Source organism: Oncorhynchus keta, chromosome 35, assembly GCF_023373465.1.
Source record: "Oncorhynchus keta strain PuntledgeMale-10-30-2019 chromosome 35, Oket_V2, whole genome shotgun sequence".
Taxonomy (NCBI): Eukaryota; Metazoa; Chordata; class Actinopteri; order Salmoniformes; family Salmonidae; genus Oncorhynchus; species Oncorhynchus keta.
The window spans coordinates 64,905,429-64,926,129 of NC_068455.1; the positions used below are offsets into that span (position 1 = coordinate 64,905,429).

At 42.6% G+C, this 20,701-nt stretch overlaps 3 protein-coding genes across 11 annotated transcripts in view; 2 read left to right on the plus strand and 1 right to left on the minus strand.

Annotated features, from left to right (window-relative positions):
• LOC118368850 (erythropoietin-like) overlaps positions 1-8,849 on the plus strand; it is a 37,059-nt gene extending 28,210 nt beyond the window's left edge. For all 3 annotated transcript variants that reach the window (XM_052497274.1, XM_035753285.1, XM_035753284.2), the window contains 4 exons: positions 4,782-4,912; positions 5,428-5,514; positions 5,716-5,880; positions 7,313-8,849. In XM_052497274.1, the coding sequence (XP_052353234.1) occupies positions 4,802-4,912; positions 5,428-5,514; positions 5,716-5,880; positions 7,313-7,456 (507 nt within the window). In that variant the 5' untranslated portion in view covers positions 4,782-4,801 and the 3' untranslated portion in view covers positions 7,457-8,849. The remainder of the gene's footprint in view (positions 1-4,781; positions 4,913-5,427; positions 5,515-5,715; positions 5,881-7,312) is intronic.
• Positions 8,850-9,112: 263 nt separating this feature from the next.
• On the minus strand, positions 9,113-12,051 carry LOC118368851 (ribonuclease P protein subunit p20-like). 3 transcript variants are annotated; one of them, XM_035753286.2, is made up of 2 exons: positions 11,772-12,051; positions 9,113-10,401 (listed from the first exon to the last, which is right to left on the minus strand). In XM_035753286.2, the coding sequence occupies exons 1-2, from the start codon at positions 11,772-11,774 to the stop codon at positions 9,895-9,897; spliced, it is 510 nt and encodes a 169-aa protein (XP_035609179.1). In that variant the 5' UTR covers positions 11,775-12,051; the 3' UTR covers positions 9,113-9,894. The 3 variants fall into 3 exon arrangements, with proteins under 3 accessions (XP_035609179.1, XP_035609181.1, XP_035609180.1); XM_035753288.2 differs by lacking the exon at positions 11,772-12,051 and adding an exon at positions 11,349-11,424; XM_035753287.2 differs by lacking the exon at positions 11,772-12,051 and adding an exon at positions 10,796-10,946.
• LOC118368849 (GRB10-interacting GYF protein 1-like) overlaps positions 11,433-20,701 on the plus strand; it is a 31,579-nt gene continuing 22,310 nt past the window's right edge. For 2 of the 5 annotated variants that reach the window (XM_035753279.2, XM_035753280.2), the window contains exons 1-2: positions 15,847-16,059; positions 16,648-16,777. In XM_035753279.2, coding sequence (XP_035609172.1) covers positions 15,905-16,059; positions 16,648-16,777 — 285 coding nt within the window. In that variant the 5' untranslated portion in view covers positions 15,847-15,904. Of the gene's footprint in view, positions 11,598-15,254; positions 15,827-15,846; positions 16,060-16,647; positions 16,778-20,701 lie in introns of those variants that run through there. The other 3 variants (XM_052497268.1, XM_035753282.2, XM_035753283.2) reach the window with 3 other exon arrangements.

Below are 20,701 nucleotides of genomic sequence, written 5' to 3' on the forward strand. Positions count from 1 at the left end.
ACATTTTATTGATTGATCGATTGATTTAACCAGAAGTTACTCATGGTTGACATATGTACAGTACGTTTTTACCCATGACCTTTCCATGAGTACCAACTCAGTGGCCTTGTGGTTAGTGTCATCTCTGAGATTAGATGGTTGAACTGATGGATTGGGGGTAAAGCCCTGCCCTGCGATAGACGGCTCAGTATCCTGTCCAGGCGGTATACTTGTACATCCAGCTGCCTCAAGCTACAGACAGAAACAGGAGAGGGGCTCCTGCCCTATGGGCCGTTCCGGCTCTGACAATGCTACTTCTTACTTATCATGAGTAAGGCCATGGATGTGTTTCCTGTTAGTTAACTGTAGCATGACTGCAATGTTGAGGCAGCAAGGAAGTGACATGCTTCCAGTCAATGCTGATTAATGTTAGAATGGGATGACTTTACATTTTTCAAAGGATGATTGAACAGAAAAAGGATTTCCACAGAGGAAGTTCAAGATTCCACCCTTTGACTTTGCATTGCATTGGGATTCCTCACAGGAAATTATGTCATATCAGTGTGACCTGCTTGCTGATCACTCACAACTTTGCACTTTCAGTCTAAGAGTCAGGCTGGCAGTGTAGTAGGTTGTTGAGATCACCTTGAGAATGAACCAATGTCATGTAGAAGTAATTTGATTTATTAAACGTCAAGAGTAGGAATGAAATCGTCTCAAAAGAGAGCATCACTGACAGCTAGGTGACCTTTGAGAGATTCATCTGCCAATCTGTGTTTGGTGATTGCCAAGGTTTCCCATCAGTGCACAGCGCAGAACTAGACCCTAGAATGGCAAAAAAATAGAAGTCAAATCTTGGCATTTGATGCTACTGGCATTGGTTCTGTTACCTTTCACTTTGGCCTGCTTCCTGGACTCCAGAGTCCCTGTGCTCAGCACGTGACTGGCAGGCAGGCAGGCAGAGTAGTCTATGGGTCAGCATTGCAGAGTCAGTCAGTGAGGGAGTCTGGGAGTGAGTGAGTGCATAGGGAGGACACGCAATCAGTCTCACACGTAGGCCATGGCAAAGGTCGGAGGGTCACACTAATCAACTTGTTAAACATAGTGATTGAAAAGTGTGGAATTCAGACATTCAACCCTAGAGGAGGTCAGTTATGAGGTTGGCTATGCTGCTCTTTCCAAACCACCTACAACCTCTCAGAGTGGAATTGGGTGTAAGGTTATATGAGTGTAATCCATACTTTTGTTTGTCTTGTCATTACATTGTGTCCCTAAGTACCACCCACGCACAAACACACTCAAACACACACACTGCTGCAGCTGGCCTAATTTCTTAGTCTCCAAAGGCCAGCGTGGGGTTCCAGTATGTGACACAGATAATCAGCATTACTTTAGAAGCATGCGACCATATCACCGCAGCCCGTGATTATAGCTGACTTAGTTATGACTAGGGTTGCAAAGCTACCGGTAGTTTACCAAAGTTATCAGAACCTTCAGTAGTTTTGGTAATTAACAGAAAATCTATGGCAATCTATTGTAACTTCGGTAGTTTATACTTGATTTACTTAAAAAAAAAAAATCATATATAGCATTCATTTTTTATATCAGACCATGTTTTCCATAAGTTTCTACTAGATGGACAATGTGGTTATTCATAAAACATATAAAAACACACTTTTATTTATAAAATAAATAAAAGTGTGTTTAAAAAAAACAATACGCTGAAACCCTCATATTAAACACCAACGATATTCACTAAGTTGATGGGATAATGTTTTATAGCTTTGTCATTCAAGTTGTTTGAAAATCATCTTATAAAATTATTCAACATACACTGAACAATAATATATATGCAACTTGTAAAGTGTTGGACCCATGTTTAATGAGCTGAAATAAAATATTCCACACAACGCACAAAAAGTATATTTCTCTAAAATGTTGTGCACATTGTTTACATCCCTGTTGGTGAGCATTTCTCCTTTGCCAAGATAATCCATTCACCTGACAGGTGTGACATATCACGAAGCTGATTAAACAGCATGATCATTACACAGGTGCACCTTGTGCTGGGGACAATAAAAGGCCACTCTAAACTGTGCGTTTTTGTCACACAACACAAAGTTTTGAGGGAGCACACAATTGGCTTGCTGACTGCAGGAATATCCACCAGAGCTGTTGCCAGATAATTTAATGTTAATTTATCTACCACAAGCCGCCTCCAACATAGTTTTAGAGAATTTGGCAGTACGTCCAACCAGCCTCACACCTGCCGAACACGTGTATGGTGTCATGTGGGCGAGCGGCTTGCTGATGTCAACGTTGTGAACAAGTGTCTGGCCCAATTTTACTGGTAAATGTAGAAAGTTCCCAGTGATATATCCTCCCTAAGTATGACACAGGGGACAACACAGACAGACAACATAAAGGGGTTTTATGTACACAGGGTGAAGACCCTGAGTTAGGGTTAGAGGGGGCATTTCCTTTTTGACCCTTAAAAGGGATCTCTGTGAGTTCTCTTTGTCCTCCCCACAGCCAACATTGTTTTTAAAAACATCAATGGGCTAAGAACATCTTTTGTTATCTGAGTTCAAAAAAAATCTTGGTTGATAAGCCAACTTTCTATGTTTAGACCACTAAAGGCTAAACCCAAATAATTGGCAAACATTTGACTCATCCTTGCAGAATCGTTTTGGGGAAACGGCTGCGGAGGCTACCAGTGCTCAGCCTGACACGAGGCAGCCTTGGAGAGCTGTCTGTAATCTGTAGCATTTTACTGTGTCATACAGTCAGGCTGCAGTGAAAGAGCTCATTCACATGATGTCCATATTTGTATTTATTATGGATCCCCATTAGCTGTTGCTTTGGCAGCAGCTACTCTTCCTGGGGTCCAGCAAAATGAAGGCAGTTATATGACCTGAACAACTCCATTGAACTGTCATGTGTAACACATAGGGTTTACCACAATTATAATGGACATTTTGCACTAGGACAGGTGCATGCAAGACTGAACACGTGGAAAGGCCGGGGGTGTATTCATTCCCACGATTCTGTTGCTAAACATTTATTAAACGTAAGCAAACAGAACGAAACAGGGAGGGACTTACCTGATTTGCCCAACACAAACTCTCATTTTGCTCTGTTTGCTTCCATTTGGTTCTTAAACGGTAAACGATATCCATAATGCATACATCACTGTTGAGCCCATTTTTACCAGGCTGTCACTAGAAATACCACAAAACGCATACACTTTAAGAACACACATGAGCCAATATACGTGAAGCTCAGGAATACATAGACGGCAGATTTCCACAAAAGCACTGTTATGTGCTGTGTACAGTAGCATTGTGCTGGAATACTAGACACTCTGTGTGTCCAGGACCGTGTCTGATCTCATGTTCTGGATGACGGATCACAAGTAACCTTGATCCATTGCGTTAGCTTGCAGGTCCAAGAATACCAAGTAACACCCAATTCAAACAGTTATTCTTCTACAGTGTAAATGAAATAATCTTGGCCTGAATAGAACAACACTAGTTTGTCTTGAGTGAAGAGGCAAGCAGTGGAGAACATAGTTACAGTAGTGTGCTGAGAGGCACAGAGGCACAGCCCGGCACAGCCCGTGCTACAGCAGCACGGTCAGAGCCAGAAAGAGCAGTTCAGACGTCAGAGTATGGGTTTGACTTAGGGGTAGCTCCTGTCACTTTAATAATGGGAATTGATGGGAAATTATGTAAATATATCACTAGCCACTTTAAACAATGCTACCTTATATAATGTTACTTACCCTACATTATTCATCTCATATGCATACGTATATACTGTACTCTATATCATTGACTGCATCCTTATGTAATACATGTATCACTAGCCACTTTAACTATGCCACTTTGTTTACATACTCATCTCATATGTATATACTGTACTCCATACCATCTACTGTATCTTGCCTATGCTGCTCTGTACCATCACTCATTCATATATCCTTATGTACATATTATTTATCCCCTTACACTGTGTATAAGACAGTAGTTTTAGAATTGTTAGTTAGATTACTTGTTGGTTATTACTGCATTGTCGGAACTAGAAGCACAAGAATTTCGCTACACTCGCATTAACATCTGCTAACCATGTGTATGTGACAAATACAATTTGATTCGATTTGTGACTGAGTGGTTAGTATGTTGCTCCTAGGTTCACAGGGGGTTTGCAAAGGACCAGGGGATGGGCTCAAAACATGGGGCAAGGAGATGGAGGCAGGGAAAAGGGATTCAACTTGGGACAGATGGATGTAAACCAAATTGGGAGAGACTAATAGAACCAGAGAGGTCTGGGTAGAGAGAGGGTGACACCTACATAGGCTAGCATACATAGCTCCAAGCCAATGGCATGTATTTAATGACAGTTTAAAAGCCTGAACACAGCTATTCATTCATTGGCATATGTATATATGAAGAAAGACATTCTTTGCATCAGTATTAGTGTTGGAGCTCCTTGTGTAGCGATGCAACATGCAATATGAATCCCTGCTAAAATACAGGTTAAATAATATCCAGAGTCCCCCTTGTGGTCAATACTAGTGCCAGAGCATGATTGCATTTGACTCACCCAAATACAGACATATGTAGTCTATATGTAATTAGTCAGCCTTGCTCAAATCCACCCCTACCCCTTTGATAACATGTTTTCCATATTGCTTATGGGTTAAGCTACAGATTGTTTAATTGGTTATGGCTGATAATGGTATGGAGTGTTGACAGTATGTTTGCTGAAGCCCCTCTGTGTGTGTGTGTGTGTGTGTGTAGGACTCTTTACATTGCTGCTGATGCTGTTGGAGTGGACCAGACCAGGCCTACCATCCCCCCTGCGGCCGATCTGTGACCTGCGGGTCCTAAAACACTTCATTGAAGAGGCCAGAGATGCCCAAGCAGCCATGGTGAGAGACACACCAGATCCATGTCTGGTCTGGTCTGAGCCCTTATTAATAAATCGTCTAAAAATAGAAGTGCTTATCTGAGATCACGGCCCCCTCCCCCCTTTTCAATTCTTTATAATCTTATGGCTCTGACACACCAATAGCTTTTGCTGGCCGAGAGTACTCTGAATATCATTTGTGAACTGAGTGTGCACCGATTTTACATGTAAAGTCGCATGTAAAATAACGGCAGTCGGACCTCTACAGCAGGTGGTCCCTAAAACACAGCGCGGACACAAGGCAGACGAACGCGAGATCCACATCCGGTGCGATTTGTGCGAGCTTTAAGAGGAAAACTGATCCTTGATCAGCATTCATATTCACCCTTTATGAATACGGGCCCTGGCCATGAACTGATGCTATTTGCAGTGATAGTCATGGTGTTAGTTACATTTCATCTCACACATCTCTCATTCTCTATCCATTTTTCCTTGCCTCGTTTCTTTTCTCCATCCGTCCCCTGCTCCCTCCCTCAGCTGACTTGTAAAGAAGGATGTGGTCTTCCAGAGCCCGTCACTGTTCCCCAAACCAAAGTAGACTTCAGCATCTGGGAGAGGAAAAATGTAAGTAACAACAGTCTGCTTCTCTCTCCAAGAAGAAGAACCAGTCTACCTAAGAATGTGCTCTACCGTTACCAGATCAGCAATATATCCTGTTAACTCAATGCAGAGCCACATAGAGAGTTCGGCCATTGAGTTTTCAACCTAAATCACATGGCTCTGGTCAACTGGGCAACTATGTCTCTCTCTTGTGTGTTTTTGTAGGCACTGGAGCAAGCTCAGGAGGTACAGTCTGGCCTGTGGCTGTTAAACCAGGCCATTGGCTCGCTACGAGCCTCCGTCACCAACACAGCGTTGCAAAGCCACATAGACAACAGCCTCATAAACATCTTCAGAATAGGAAAGGTGCTGCGCAGCCTCAACATCCAGGTGAGCCAGGTCAGGGAATCAAAGTGCAAGGGCTTGTGGAAGTTGCTATTGCAGACAAGCATAGGAATGAATGGTCACTATCTTAAGTTCACTTTGGGCCCTGTCCAGATGCATTCCTAGAGACACGCAATGTTTAACCTGAATGACCCAGTTACTACTATTCCCACACTGTGGCTGGAGCTTGCTGCTGATGGCTAGTTGTGTCATGCTGACTGTACGCTCTTTGGGGAAAAAAGGTGTTATCTAGAGCCTAAAAGGGTTCTCTGGCTGTCCCCATAGGATAATTCTTTGAAGAACCCCTTTTGGTTCCAGGTAGAACTCTTTTGGGTTCCATGTACTGTAGAACCATTTCCACAGAGAGTTCCACATGGAATCCAAAAGGGTTGTTACTGGAACCAAAAAGGGTTCTCCTATGGGGACAGCCAAAAAACCCTTTTGGAACCTGCTTTTCTAAGAGTGTAAGGGACTGTTAGGTAGAGAAATGCCGAGAATCCTCTCGGGGGCGGTGATTCTTAGATAGTAGCAGAAATTACGACAACCACACTCACATCCACCAGTGAGGTGGGGCACTAACAGGCAGGCAGAGTTTACTGGGTACACGCCAAGGCCATGGAAAGACTAAATGAGCTCCAGTCATTCCATCTGTGCTTTCAGGCTCAAGGGTTACTGCAGAGCTTTCATAGTATAGACCTCAAACAAACAGCTCCCTAGGCTTGTACCCTGGTGAAATACTGCTGATATTCCTTCATCATGGGGATATTGTTTTTAAATCTTTCCATCCAGTCTAGTGTCTAGTGTAGTGTCATTTTTTAAATATTGATTTCATGGTTGTGTTCATCAGGATACACCGTAGCGAAATGTTGTACAACGGAAAAAGAAAACAAGTGTAGCTTTGACAAGTTCAGATGGAATCTCCCCGTTTCACGCCGTTTCGGACAGTTTTCTTCTGGTTTTTGCCAAGTGAACAAGACCCAGTAGGCTACTCCATTTTGTGTATGCTGACCAGGCTTGGGCGATATACCGTATACTGGGGTATTTAGACATACCGACGGCGGGCTCCGGTAGTGCGTGTTATGTCACTGCTTATAACTAAATTAACAATCTAAGATATGCCAAATAAATGATATCCAACTCAGGGCTCCAGCTATGCATTTGGTTTGCTAACTTGCTAGCTAAGTGGCTAGATGACAAGATCAAGGTTATTGGTTACAGCAGAGACCATCAATCCCCTCCTGGATTAAGATCCATGTTGCCTAAATACATTTTGTGTGTAAAAAAATGATATATTAATTTTTAAGAAAGAGCGCCCCTTGTGTGTACATCCGGTAATACCATATACCCCAGTATGGTACAGAAACGATATGATGGTAGGAACATCTAGATACTGTCCAACTCTAATACTGACATATTTCTTCTCCTGTCTTCCTGTCAGGAGTGCAACCCTCCAGCAGGAGGAGTGTCTGGAGGAGAGGAGACATGGCGGGTGTCGTCTGCTTCAGAGCTGCTTCAGGTCCACGTCAACTTCCTGCGAGGCAAGCTGCAGCTCTTACTGTCCAACGCGCCCATCTGCCACTAGGGCGGCAGCTGATTGGGGCTCTCCGAGGCGGGGCCGAGTTGATTAGAGCTTCCCGAGGCAGGGGGTGGGATCTGACACTATTGACCCTGCTTGTTGCCAGGTAGAACTCTAAAAGATGAGTGGGTGGACCAGATCTTCACAGGAGAGAATTAATCTATATGGACAGAACAGTTCCTATTGGACTTTAAAAGGAAAAGAGCAGGTAGCACCTTGAACATGGAGATGAGGGAAGTATGTGGTTAAGAAATCACACACCGAAAAGGAATGGGGCCTACAGAATACACAGCTCCACAGCTCTTTAATGGGCACTCTTCAGCACTTTGTGTGTGTCTGTATGTCTTTTAGCATGAGTGTGATTCTGTGGCCCCTACTGCAATGGAATGTGACTTCTCATTGCCAAGCCTGCGTAATCGACGCAGATTGCACATGACGACACCTTGTTGGAGTTCTACTCAACTGTCATTGACTGCCTATCAAATACCAGAATGAGGGGGCCTAGCCTGTGCCACAAACTCTTCAAACACCACCTGCCTCGTTCTTAACACAAAACACTTCTCCAACTGCTGTCTATCAGTGTCCTCATATGTATTATATATTGCTAATGTAATTACTTATTTATAGAGATTTATATTTTTACTTTTAAGCTCCAGTTACTGTCATGACTATAGTATTATGAGAGATATACTGTAACTAGGAGCTAGAGACCACAGTTGAGCTCTAACGATTGACCATAATGACTGTATACCACCACTGAACATTGTTGTTAGTTAAGTCAATATCCAACTGTTCACTGTCTGTTACCCTTTGTAGAAATGATCTGTGTGTTTGTATGTACTGGATGTGTGAGAGAGTACCTGTTTGAATGAGTTTTATACAACTCCTTATAACCCTATTGAATGGACTAGAGGGGGGAAGAAACGGAATCAGAGGTTCAGTCGGTTGAAGGAGGAAAAGATTGAGCGGAAGAGGGAGAGGGGGCTTACGTGAGAACTCCGAAGCTTTGCTGTGATTATCAGTGTCTGGTTTATGCACACCAGCACTCAAATAGAGCTTCGACGCAGATAGCATGACTGCCAGGAAAAATATTGATTGGTTCTCATGATGAACATCCTGCATGCCTCTCTCTCTCTCGCCTTCATTCAAGCAGCAGCCAATCAAGCGCAATCCTGGGAACCTTTGGAGTCGCTGACGTTGGGGATTCTTCCAATGTCGGGATTAGTGTTTTTCTCCTGTTTTGTTTCCCGTCTTAAAAGTCTTTCAGTCACAGTGCAGATGTTTGTACATGTTTTTTCCTGTTTGTTTCAGATGTTTTGTCCCTTCTATTACACTGCCATTTGGTATTTAAATACAAAATATTATTCTTAGATTAAAAGGATGGATGAAAACAACGTAAGAGGAAGTTTGTCTGTGATAAGTGCCTCTATTTTGAAGTCCAGATATATCTGGTGTTGAAAGAAAGCCTTGTTTTGGGGTTGCATACTTAGCAACAGTTCAAATGAATTCAGGTAGAAAACATGGGTATTGTTAAATTTAAAACTCAAATCATGGTTCAATAGTTTCACATACCTAAAACATGCATTGTGCAAATGAAGCATTCTATTGTCACCTAGTGGAAATTCACTGTTACTATACCTGAAAAAATGACTGGATTATAGCTTTTCACTTTAATGTTTTATTACATAAACCAGTACTTTTCTCAATCTATTTTATGGCACATAAAAAAAACTAGATTGAAAATATACAATAAATACTGTATATACATGTTCAAATACTGAAAAACAAAATGTGGCCAAAGTCAAATAAAAAATAATGTTTATTGACTCTTCCACAGAGCTAGATTTCCATGTATGGAATCGGTAGGTAAAACATATGATTGGCATGTCTCATGCCCGGACTTATTTTGTAAACTTCAATTTGACCAGAAATGACTGAAGTATTACTTATTTCCCATGGTCAAATAATATTCAGTGTTACCACAAGAAAAAAAAACATGTAACAAATACAGTTAATGAAAGATTCAAATCCACATCCTTTTCAGAGATTAAACATATTCCCACATGGGGAACAGGTGTATTGTAGCTTGTATGAGTTGGTCTTAGTCTGGTCTGTCCCATTTCCTATGGGAGTTTGTTTCAGGCAGTAAGGGATTGTCTGGAAATGACGATGCCATGAAACAACACACTCTTGATACTGACAAATGCACTGCTCTGACTGACATCATGCATGACAAAATATGTAACAAAACTGAGAAAGAGATTCCAATAGTGGATAGATCATTATCCCTGCATCTAAACAACACTGTCAGTCTTAGCCACTGCAGGTGGATGGAATAGGTGTACCCCTGATATGACTCGACTCCATCAGTAGGATATTACAGACAACACATCAATGGAGGTAGTCAGCCATATCCAAGCTAGGGACGATAGTTGTGTTTCGGGTCACTGTGAGTCTGGGTAGAACACTTTGATATGAATAGCAGAGTTATTCCGGGAGCGCGCCATGGGTTCCCCCGCCTCATCAGGATCCTCAGGCTCCATATCGTCCAGCAGCTCCACTGTAGACGTGTTGGCTACCAGCTGTAGCGCCCCCTGGCTACTGGCCTGGAGCTGCAGGGCAATGTTGATGGCCCTGTTGATGGCCAGGCCCAGACCGTGGACACAAATCTCTCTGTGGCCTCCTCCTTCGAGCAGCTTTTGGCAGCGGGCCAACTGGGCCCGGAAGTCTGTCTTCATGTTGACGTACACGTTGTTGCGGTGCTTGGGCAGCTTCCTGGGGAGACGCTTGCGTAGGGTGTACTCTATGGGGTCCATCATCACCCCTGTGTCGCTGTCGTCGGCTGGGGGCATGATGATGCCAGGGGGTGTCTGGGGGATGGAGGCGGAGATAAGGCTGCGTGGTTTTGCCATTACAAGTGAGTCAGAGACAGGGAAGGGTGAGATGGAGCACTGCAGTAAAGCAAAAACAACAGGAAATGTCAATGACAAGAATGGACAACCAACACAAATTGCAAGTCAGTTAAGAACAAATTCTTATTTTACAATGACGGCCTACACAATCATCTTTCATACAGCACATATACTGCTTAGCCACACTACTGAAGGTTCAAATAAAGTATATAATAGCAAAATAAAAAATAAATGAACACATAGCTATGCCACTGACGTCATGAAATACCACTACCGGGGGAGGTCTATATGGATTTAAAGTTAGGTAGCTAGCTAGCTAGATTAGAATTTAATGTAATTTAGCCGCTACACTCTCTTTGCAAAAATGTGTCACTCCAAACCAATTTAGTTAACATTCTGACAATATTAGAAAGTGAAAGCAATCCGACTGTACCTCCAACTACTGTTTGCAACCAAATTATTCTTATTTTTTGTCTATCGTGCTGGATGGCAACTTTCAACCTGACTATGAACGTCCGGAAACACAGAGGTGCCCCGGAAGTAATCATATGATAATGACAACGTTCTCCTCCAACAAGGAATTGTTTTAAATCATATTGCGACACCCTTTGACTGCTCGAGAAATTAAAATAACGTTGCAGTCTGACAAGAGTGACTTTTCAAATCAAATGATTCGACTGAATCGCCGCGATAGTATCTGTTACAAACTTGCAGGCGCAGCCCCCCATGTAAACAATACACGTGCAGTATAGCCTAGGCAGCGGATAGTGCCGCAGATCTAACGCTCACTGTCGGCTGCCTAGGCTATGCACAGTGCGGTCTTTCGTATGTGGATCGATTACGGACCCACTACAACCACTTGCGAACACTCAAAACATGCATTATTAGCTTAAACTAAATTGCTAAGAATTATACATGCTGTGTATGCTAAGTTATACATGTTGTGCGAACGGCGTGATTAATCTTAAAGTAGTATACCGATGTACCTAAACACTGGCCAACAACCTCTAGTAACGCAAGTCAATGTAAAGTCACGTGGTGCGAATAGAACGGCCATCTTTCTCTGAAAACACAAACAACAAGAGTAGCGAGCCGACAAGACATCAACACGCAGTGACCGTAGGAGGGGGGAAATAATAAATACAATATTTTTAATCATTCACAAAATATTGAACGAATGAAGATTGTACACAAAAATAACGTATTTGAAAAATAATCAACATTGCTTCAGTAAGGTAAGCTATGGTTGTTATTGTCACAGCTAGCTAGTTTGCTAGCCACTTGATTTACCTGGCAAATCACTTAAATATGAGAGGGCACACGCAAACACGAGTCGAATACCTAACTAAATTATCTTGTTTAAAAAGATAGGGCTGTGAGTGAGCCGTTGTATAATGTTTATCGGTTACCATTGCTGTTTTATTGGTTTGTTTTGCTCAGGTTGTTGAAGGCCAAAGTAAGCAGCGAGGTACCGTTAGTTGTTGCTTGGGCGGCGGATTGGCGAGGGGGGAGCGCGATTAACACACGGCGGGCACTCCGCCCCTCTTCGCCATATCTCGTGTCATTTGAACCTTGGATGTAAACCCAAGGCCTTACACGGCTAAAGATACACATTGTAAGTGTTATGTAATCGAAATATGATTAGCTGGATAAATCAGTCAGTGTTCATTGATAAATGACCCAGGTAGTTAACAATTTAGCTAAAATCGATTGTCCTGTTCATTTTGAAATGGCGTTTTTGACTCGAGCCTTGTTAGCGTTGCTATATGGCCCAACAACGCCGGTAATGTTAGCTAACTAGTTGCTACTCGAATTCCAAACAAGCGGGATACTGTAGTACTCAATCAAGTAATTTCCACAATGGTTAAACTTTAAGGAAAACTATTTATAAATTATCTGACATTAAAGGCAAGGTGATATTATATTATCACTATATTTTGCTTAAAATAACACCGGAATCCTGCTAGGTAATTGTCATTACAGAACCAACCAATCGGACACCGGTTGGCCATGTTGTTTACTGTAGGCTAATATTGGACGGATTCGATTATTCTGAGCCGCGGGGCACTAGTATACGGTCCGTGACTTGAACGGACAAACGCGGTGTGGGTGGAGCGCCCTCTTAACTCAAACAGTGAGGGGGTTCGATTAATCTCGCCGGGTGGCCGCGTAGGTATATTTTGCATCGGCTGAAAGCTGATAAAGTTCGATTTGGAACCGGGCTGCCTCCTGGGCGTGAGCCAGGTGCCCATATCAAAGCCCATGGTGAAATCTGCTCAAAACGAAACCGACGTAATTAAGCGCGTGTAGTAATTAATGATTCTGTGTTCGTGTGCAAAAGTCCACCTATGCATAACTGGGCATCTCTAGGAAGAGGAGAAGCCATCAAATTAGATTCACCTGATAAGATTGCCATAGTCTGAGGGTTTAGCACAGTCTGAATTCTAATTATATGGGGACAGCACTACAAGCCCATAGCCTAGGTGTCTGGCTGTTGGTTGTCTGTTTTTACCACAAAGCCTGGGGTTGGCATTCTGTTCCTTGAATATTGTTGTTGCCATTGTGTTTTCAGGTTCTGGTGCAGGTTTTTTTGCAAGAGTGTGACATCATAATTGTATTAGTCGCTGGGGCTCGATTTCTGTGAAAATGGAACCCTTTTGACTAAGTTAGTTATTATTGACGGCAAAGGTCTTGCACTGTTGATTATTCATTTGTGTGAGGAAAAAAATACACAAAGGAACACAGATGCATGCACAGGGTGGAATGCTAGAGTACAGTAGCTGGGGTGTACAGTAGTTGTGCATCGTTTTCCACAAGTTTGCCTACAACTCCAGCACCTGCGGAAAGTACCTAGATGTGCGTATGTTCTTCAGCTAGAGTACAGTAGCTATCATATTATACAGAAAAATAAATTCTGAAAATTCCAAATCCTTTAAGAAGTTTACCAATCAACACTCGCTAAGCATTCCAAGGTGCTTTAAAAATGTTTTAAGTAGGGATGCACGATATATCAGTGAACATATCAGAATTTTTCCGATGTTGCCCTACCGGAGTTACACAGTGATAGCGTCACTGCTATTAGCTGCACGACTTGCGTACTATGGAACGCTGTTTGTGTCTTTGCGTGTCGAAAAAGATACAGTAGCATTGTCAAAGCTGTACAAAAAAGTCAGCAAACACCAGCCACGAACTATGTGTTTACAATACTGCGTTGGTAATAAAGCCTAATTTGTTTGACCGCAACTTCCGGGGTAGCTTGCTTTAGCTTGGTACCTAGCTAGCACCAATACAACCAGCCTGAAAACAATGACCATTAAAAACCACAGTCATTTTCATTATTCTTTGCAATGATTTAGGAATCCTTGCGAGTAAGTATTAGCTAGGTTGCCACTTGTTGTTCACCTATTGAAATTGAACTTCAGTTCATAAGCAGCCAGCTAGCTTCATCTGGCTAGTGAGGCTCGACCGGACCGGGTCATGTGTTGTGAAGCTAGCCACATTAAGGATTAGGCACAATAGTGGAATTTGCAGTTTGCTTTCAATGTTATTGACAGTGATGCGAATGAATACAAATTGTATAATTATGGGATACTTTTATTTTGTAGGCTAGCCGCAAAGTCCACTATTGTGGCTCATCCTTATTGTGGCCAGCTTCACATAGATGGGTCCGACCACCATGATTAAAATAAGAGGATGACACCTAGCTAGCTAACTATAGCTACTGAAACAGATGTAATTTTTGCTATGTTTTTGGGGAAGAACATTGTTTGCATCCATGGGCTAGCTACCTTTTTTTTAATGACCAGCACTGTAGGTGCGTGAGACAAATATACCAGTATCATAGCATACGTATCGATGAATCGTTGTGACTCATGAAATACGAGTGATAGTGTAATCAATGTGTAATAACTAGGTAAAAAATGTATGAACAGTGTTTAAATCATTATGTGACGTGCAGTCATTCAGGTCCTGATTGGTCAGCAAGCTTATTTGACACGTCAAATAGTGTTAAATAGTATATTTTGACATGCAAAGAACCAAACGGCGTTCCATAGAAATCCTGGTTGAGAATGAAACGACTGAACAAATGAACAACTAAACAGCACATCAAGTAAGTGAAAGAAATAGGGTTTGATACGTACATGCCGACAAAATAACTTTTTGGTTAGTGTGTGTAACCTTTATTTAACTAGGCAAGTCATTTAAGAACAAATTCTTATTTACAATGACGGTCAAACCTGGGCGACGCTGGGCCAATTGTGTGCCGCCCTATGGGACTCCCAATCATGGCCGGATGTGATACAGCCTGGATTCGAACCAGGGACTGTAGTGACGCCTCTTGCACTGAGATGCAGTGCCTTAGACCGCTGTGTCCATGTGTGTGTTAACTATTTAACTTTACTAGAATGCTTAAAAGGCTGCATCATTTTTAAATATTGTTTATCGGTGTCATGTTTTTTGGCAAGGAAAATATCGGATATTGAACAAAAATGCCATATTGGTGCATCACTGGTTTTAAAGCAAAACAATAATCCAATTACAAGGCTGTCTGCCAAACAGTGACTGGGTGTGTGTTTCTTACTCTTCTGTCTCTGTGTGCGGGTTAATTTATTTTCAAATCAAATTGTATGTCACATGCACCGAATACAACAGGTAGACCTTACAGTGAAATGCTTACTTACAAGCCCTTAACTAACAATGCAGTTTCAAGAAAATACCCCCCAAAAAGTAAGAGATAAGATAAGGGGGGGGGGCATTGGTGTCGAGGTAATTGAGGTAATTTGTACATGTGGGTAGGGTTATTAAAGTGACTATGCATAGATAATGAGAGAGTAACAGCACTTGCTATTATTTATTTATTTTTCTTGTTTCACTTCTGTCTTGTTTTGCAGCAGTTTGAAGGGAGGTGGTCAGGAATCAAAGGTGTCCTCACCTGGAGAGTCTCGGTCAAGCCACGTTTCAGTTGGAGAGAGAACGACAGAAGGCGAGAGAAGAGAAGGAGAGGAGGAGGGAGAGAGTCGCGTCTGTTCCTGGCAGCTGTTCCAGCAGCCTGTTTTCTTCCCTGCGTTTAGATTTAAATCGAGAAGGATCTTTATTTTTTTAAGTGTGATATTACTGCTGTTGTCGTCCAATCATTATTGTTACTATTGACAGTGTTTTATTTGGTTTGTTTCGTCGTTATTGACTTGACAGTTTATTCCAATTTCTTTGTTCTTGTTTTTTATTTGTACTGCTTTTTTTCGACTGTGAGCAGAGGCTTCTTCCAAACTGTTCTCTTACCCGAACCAGCACTCTATCCCCTATACACACTTGAAACAGGCAGCTATTCTTTATCTCTGTGTGTTTTGGGGAGCTCTGTGATCACAGCAAAATAAGCACCACTCAGCCTTCTCACCTAAGCCTAACTAAGCCAGTCCTAGCCTGATCCAGCCTGGTCCGCTCTTCTGGACAGGGTAAGAGCAAAGTGCGTTTGTGTGTGGGGGGGAGGTGTCGTCCATGTCTGGAAAATGCTACGCCTTGTTGGTGTGGTTATACTGCCTGTATGCGTGTTTGTCGGTGCGACCAAGCATGCATGCTGTGTGTTAGTTGGTGTGTCACTGACAGATGCATTCTTTTCTTGCACTTTTCTCCAGATACTCAGCTCTGTAAAGACGTAAGGAATATGACTGCTGAGACACTTAACTTCGGCCCCGAATGGTAACTCATTCTACTTCTCTTCCTCTCTCACCGCTCTTGCTACTCCGTCCTTACCATTGTTGATCCGGACTCCTTCCCTTACCCTCCTCGTCCTCTTCTTCTCCTTCTATTCTGTCCATTTCCTCTCCTCTCCTGGGTGCTGAGCCTTCAGTAAATGTTTGTGTAGAGATTAATGCGAGGCGGGAGGGAGGAGTAGGCCTTGGATTGGTAGGCGGCCAGTGGCTGGTCACCTCTAATGGACTGCTGTCTGCTGTGCCGTGTGCATCTTGGTGCTCCGCCAACCACCAGATCACTCGTCCCACCTCCATAACGTTTGCATGCAGCGGCGCGCACACACACTTTCGATGCCTCTTTCCACTTTCCTTTTCTTCAAAAGTACTGGCTGGATATGGTGTGGTGGCTTTGTATGCCGAAAGTTTGTAAATAGAGCTATTGTTTGTGACAGCAGAATCTAGCCCGTTTCAAGACATTCCTCAATTAAATGCTCGGATTGTAAATGAGGTTACTAATATACGTTTGTGGTGTTTGCCAAGAAGAGAGTTGTGATGTAATCTAAGTGTGAATGTGTGTTGACTGTCTCCCCCCCAGGCTCCGTGCACTATCCAGTGGGGGGAGTGTGACGTCCCCCCCTCCTTCCCCTGCCATGCCAAAGTACAAGCTGGCCGAGTATCGCTACGGCCGAGAGGAGATGTTAGCACTTTATATCAAAGAGAACAAGGTGAGCAGGAGGAAGCAACACGGTGCTCAGTCTTATGAAATGGGTGGTTACAAAGGTCAAGATGAAGTCTGTGGCTACTGTGGCTGCTGTGGCTGTTGCTACTGCTGATGCTGCTTAGAGATGAAATGGTATCATGTCCTTTGCAATTTATTAGGAAAGGACTGCAGTGAGGGCTTGAGCATTTTTTTTGATGTGGGTGCATAAGCAGCCTGCCTTTTAAATGCTTCCTCGAGTGCCTGTGTCACAACTGTAGACTGGGTTTGCCTGCTGCACTCTGTAAAGAAGGGAATAGCAAATGTATTATTATTATTATTGGTGTTGTTACATTATAATTTATTATTATTCACTCTCTCACACACACAGTCTTCTGGGTTGCATTTGAGTATATGCAATGACCGCATGCACAATTTCCATAAATACAAATGAGTCTTAAGACAGTGATAGTAATTGTAATGAGCCCAACAATTGACATAAATACAGGAGTCTTGTATAGTGTTTCTCCTGTTGGAACACTTTTACAACCAAGTTGACCTCTTGATGGATTTTAAATGAACAAAATAAGCTTCAGTTTACATTATTGATAAGCTATTAGCAAGTTAAACTGACAAACCGCATCATGCATTGAGCTAAAAGTGAACTTATCTTGCATTTGCTATAAAGTAGTGGGTGGTGGTTGCCTCCTTTTGCAGCGATTTTGTTGTTGCATGTTCGGCAGACAGGGTGACCATCTTCGGTATAAGTTTCCCTCAGCACTCTTGTAAAACCCAAAATACAACCACACTTTAGATTTGGTCCTCTTAGAAGGCTGAAAAATCTCCAGAGTGCTGTCACTGCCTTCCACCATGTTTTTACACAAAACAAAACCCACGTTGCATGCTGCGCCTGCATCAGGCTGTTGCAAACTTTGGTTGATGCTGGACAGTTTACACCATGAGTTTAAACCGTGGTAATCAAACACGGTTTTAATGATAATTAACATTTCAGTAGTAGTTTCATCCCTACTACTACTACTACTGTTGCTACTACTACTTTTGTTGTTGCTACTGTTGGTACTACTACTGTTGCTACTACTGTTGCTACTGTTGCTACTGCTACTGTTGCTACTACTCTTGTTGCTGCTACTACTACTGTTGCTGCTACTACTACTGTTACTACTACTACTACTGTTGCTGCTATTACTACTGTTGTTGCTACTACTCCTGTTGCTACTGTTGCTGCTACTACTCTTGTTGCTGCTACTACTACTGTTGCTACTACTACTGTTGTTGCTACTACTCTTGTTGCTGCTACTACTACTGTTGCTACTACTACTCTTGTTGTTGTTGCTGCTAGTGCTACTACTGTTGCTACTACTACTACTCTTGTTGCTGTTGCTACTATTGCTACTACTACTTTTGTTGTTGCTGCTACTACTGTTGCTACTACTACTGTTGCTACTACTACTAGTATTGTTGCTACTACTACTAGTATTTTTGCTACTACTACTAGTATTGTTGCTACTACTACTACTCTTGTTGTTGCTGCTACTACTACTCTTGCTGCTGTTGCTACTACCACTAGTACTGTTGCTACTACTGTTGCTACTACTACTACTACTGTTGCTACTACTACTACTACTGTTGCTACTACTACTAGTACTGTTGCTACTGCTACTACTCTTGTTGTTAATGCTACTACTACACTTGCTGCTGTTGCTACTACTACTACTAGTACTGTTGCTACTACTACTACTACTACTGTTGCTACTACTACTTGTACTGTTGCTGCTTTTGCTACTACTACTACTACTACTGTTGCTACTACTACCACTACTGTTGCTACTACTACTACTACTGTTGCTACCACTACTGTTGCTACTACTATTACTAGTACTGTTGCTGCTTTTGCTACTATTACTGTTGCTACTACTACTGTTGCTACTACTATTACTAGTACTGTTGCTGCTTTTGCTACTATTACTGTTGCTACTACTACTGTTGCTACTACTACTACTGTTGCTGCTACTACTACTACTACCTGTTGCTACCACTACTGTTGCTAGTACTGTTGCTGCTTTTGCTACTATTACTGTTGCTACTACTACTGTTGCTACTACTACTACTACTGTTGCTGCTACTACTACTACTACTACTGTTGCTACCACTACTGTTGCTACTACTATTACTGTTGCTGCTTTTGCTACTATTACTGTTGCTACTATTACTGTTGCTACTACTCTTGTTGCTGCTGCTTTTGTTGCTTCTGCAGCTGTTGCTTCTATTGCTGCTACTATTGCAGCTACTACTTTCCTACTATTACTACTGCTGCTGCTACAACTTTTCTACTATTACTGCTGCTGCTGCTACTACTATTACTACTAGAGGTCGACCGATTAATCGGAATGGCCAATATTTTTTTTTGAGGGGGGTTTGGGAGCCGATTTCCGATTATGTTTTTAATTTCTACTATTACTACTACTGTTGCTACTACTACTACTACTACTATTGTTGCTGCTACTACTCTTGTTGTTGCTGCTAGTGCTACTACTGTTGCTACTACTACTACTACTACTCTTGTTGATGCTGCTACTACTGTTGCTACTACTGTTGCTACTATAGCACCTCACCACACAGCGCATCTTCCCCTATATGACCTAGATAGTTTGTATGTAGGCTACGTGTGCCTTTAATAAAATGCCTGTAGTTCTGTCCTTGAGCTGTTCTTATCTATTAATGTTCTGTATTATTAGAGCATTCAGTCAGTAACCAAAAGGTAGCTGGTTCGAATACTTGAGCCAACAAGGTGAACATTTTGTCGGTGTGCCCTTGAGCAAGGTACTTAATCCAAATGAACACCAGGGCGTTGTATTACTATGGCTGGCCCTGTAGAACAACACATTTCACTCCACCTATCTGGTGTATATTTTTTTCCCCCTGCTGCTGCTGCTACTACTGCTGCTACTACCTCTACTGCTGCTACTACTACTGCTACTACTTCTGCTACTTCCTCTACTGCTGCTACTACTTCTATTGCTGCTTCTGCTACTTCCTCTACTGCTGCTACTACTGCTACTACCTCTACTCCTGCTACTACCTCTACTTCTACTGCTGCTACTACTTCTGCTACTACCTCTACTGCTGGTACTACTTCTTCTACTACCTCTACTGCTGCTGCTACTACCTCTACCACTATTACTACTTCTGCTGCTGCTACTACTACTGCTGCTGCTACTACTACTACTACTACTGCTGCTGCTGCTGCTGCTACTGCTGCTGCTGCTGCTACTACTACTACTGCTGCTACTACTACTACTGCTACTACTACTGCTACTACTACTTCTGCTGCTGCTACTACTACTTCTGCGACTACTGCTGCTGCTACTACTACTGCTGCTGCTGCTACTACTACTACTACTACTGCTACTACTACTACTACTACTGCTGCTGCTACTGCTGCTGCTACTACTACTGCTGCTACTACTACTGCTGCTACTGCTGCTGCTACTACTGCTACTACTACTACTACTACTACTACTACTTCTGCTGCTACTACTACTACTACTACTTCTGCGACTGCTGCTGCTGCTGCTGCTGCTACTACTACTGCTGCTACTACTTCTACTGCTACCTCTAATACTGCTACTACCTCTACTGCTGTGACTACTACTTCTACTGCTGTGACTACTACTTCTACTGCTGCTACTACCTCTACCGCTGCTACTACCTCTACTGCTGCTACTACCTCTACTGCTGCTACTACCTCTACTGCTGCTACTAAATCAAATCAAATGTATTTATATAGCCCTTCGTACATCAGCTGATATCTCAAAGTGTTGTACAGAAACCCCGAACAGCAAGCAATGCAGGTGTAGAAGCACGGTGGCTAGGAAAAACTGCCTAGAAAGGCCAAAACCTAGGAAGAAACCTAGAGAGGAACCAGGCTATG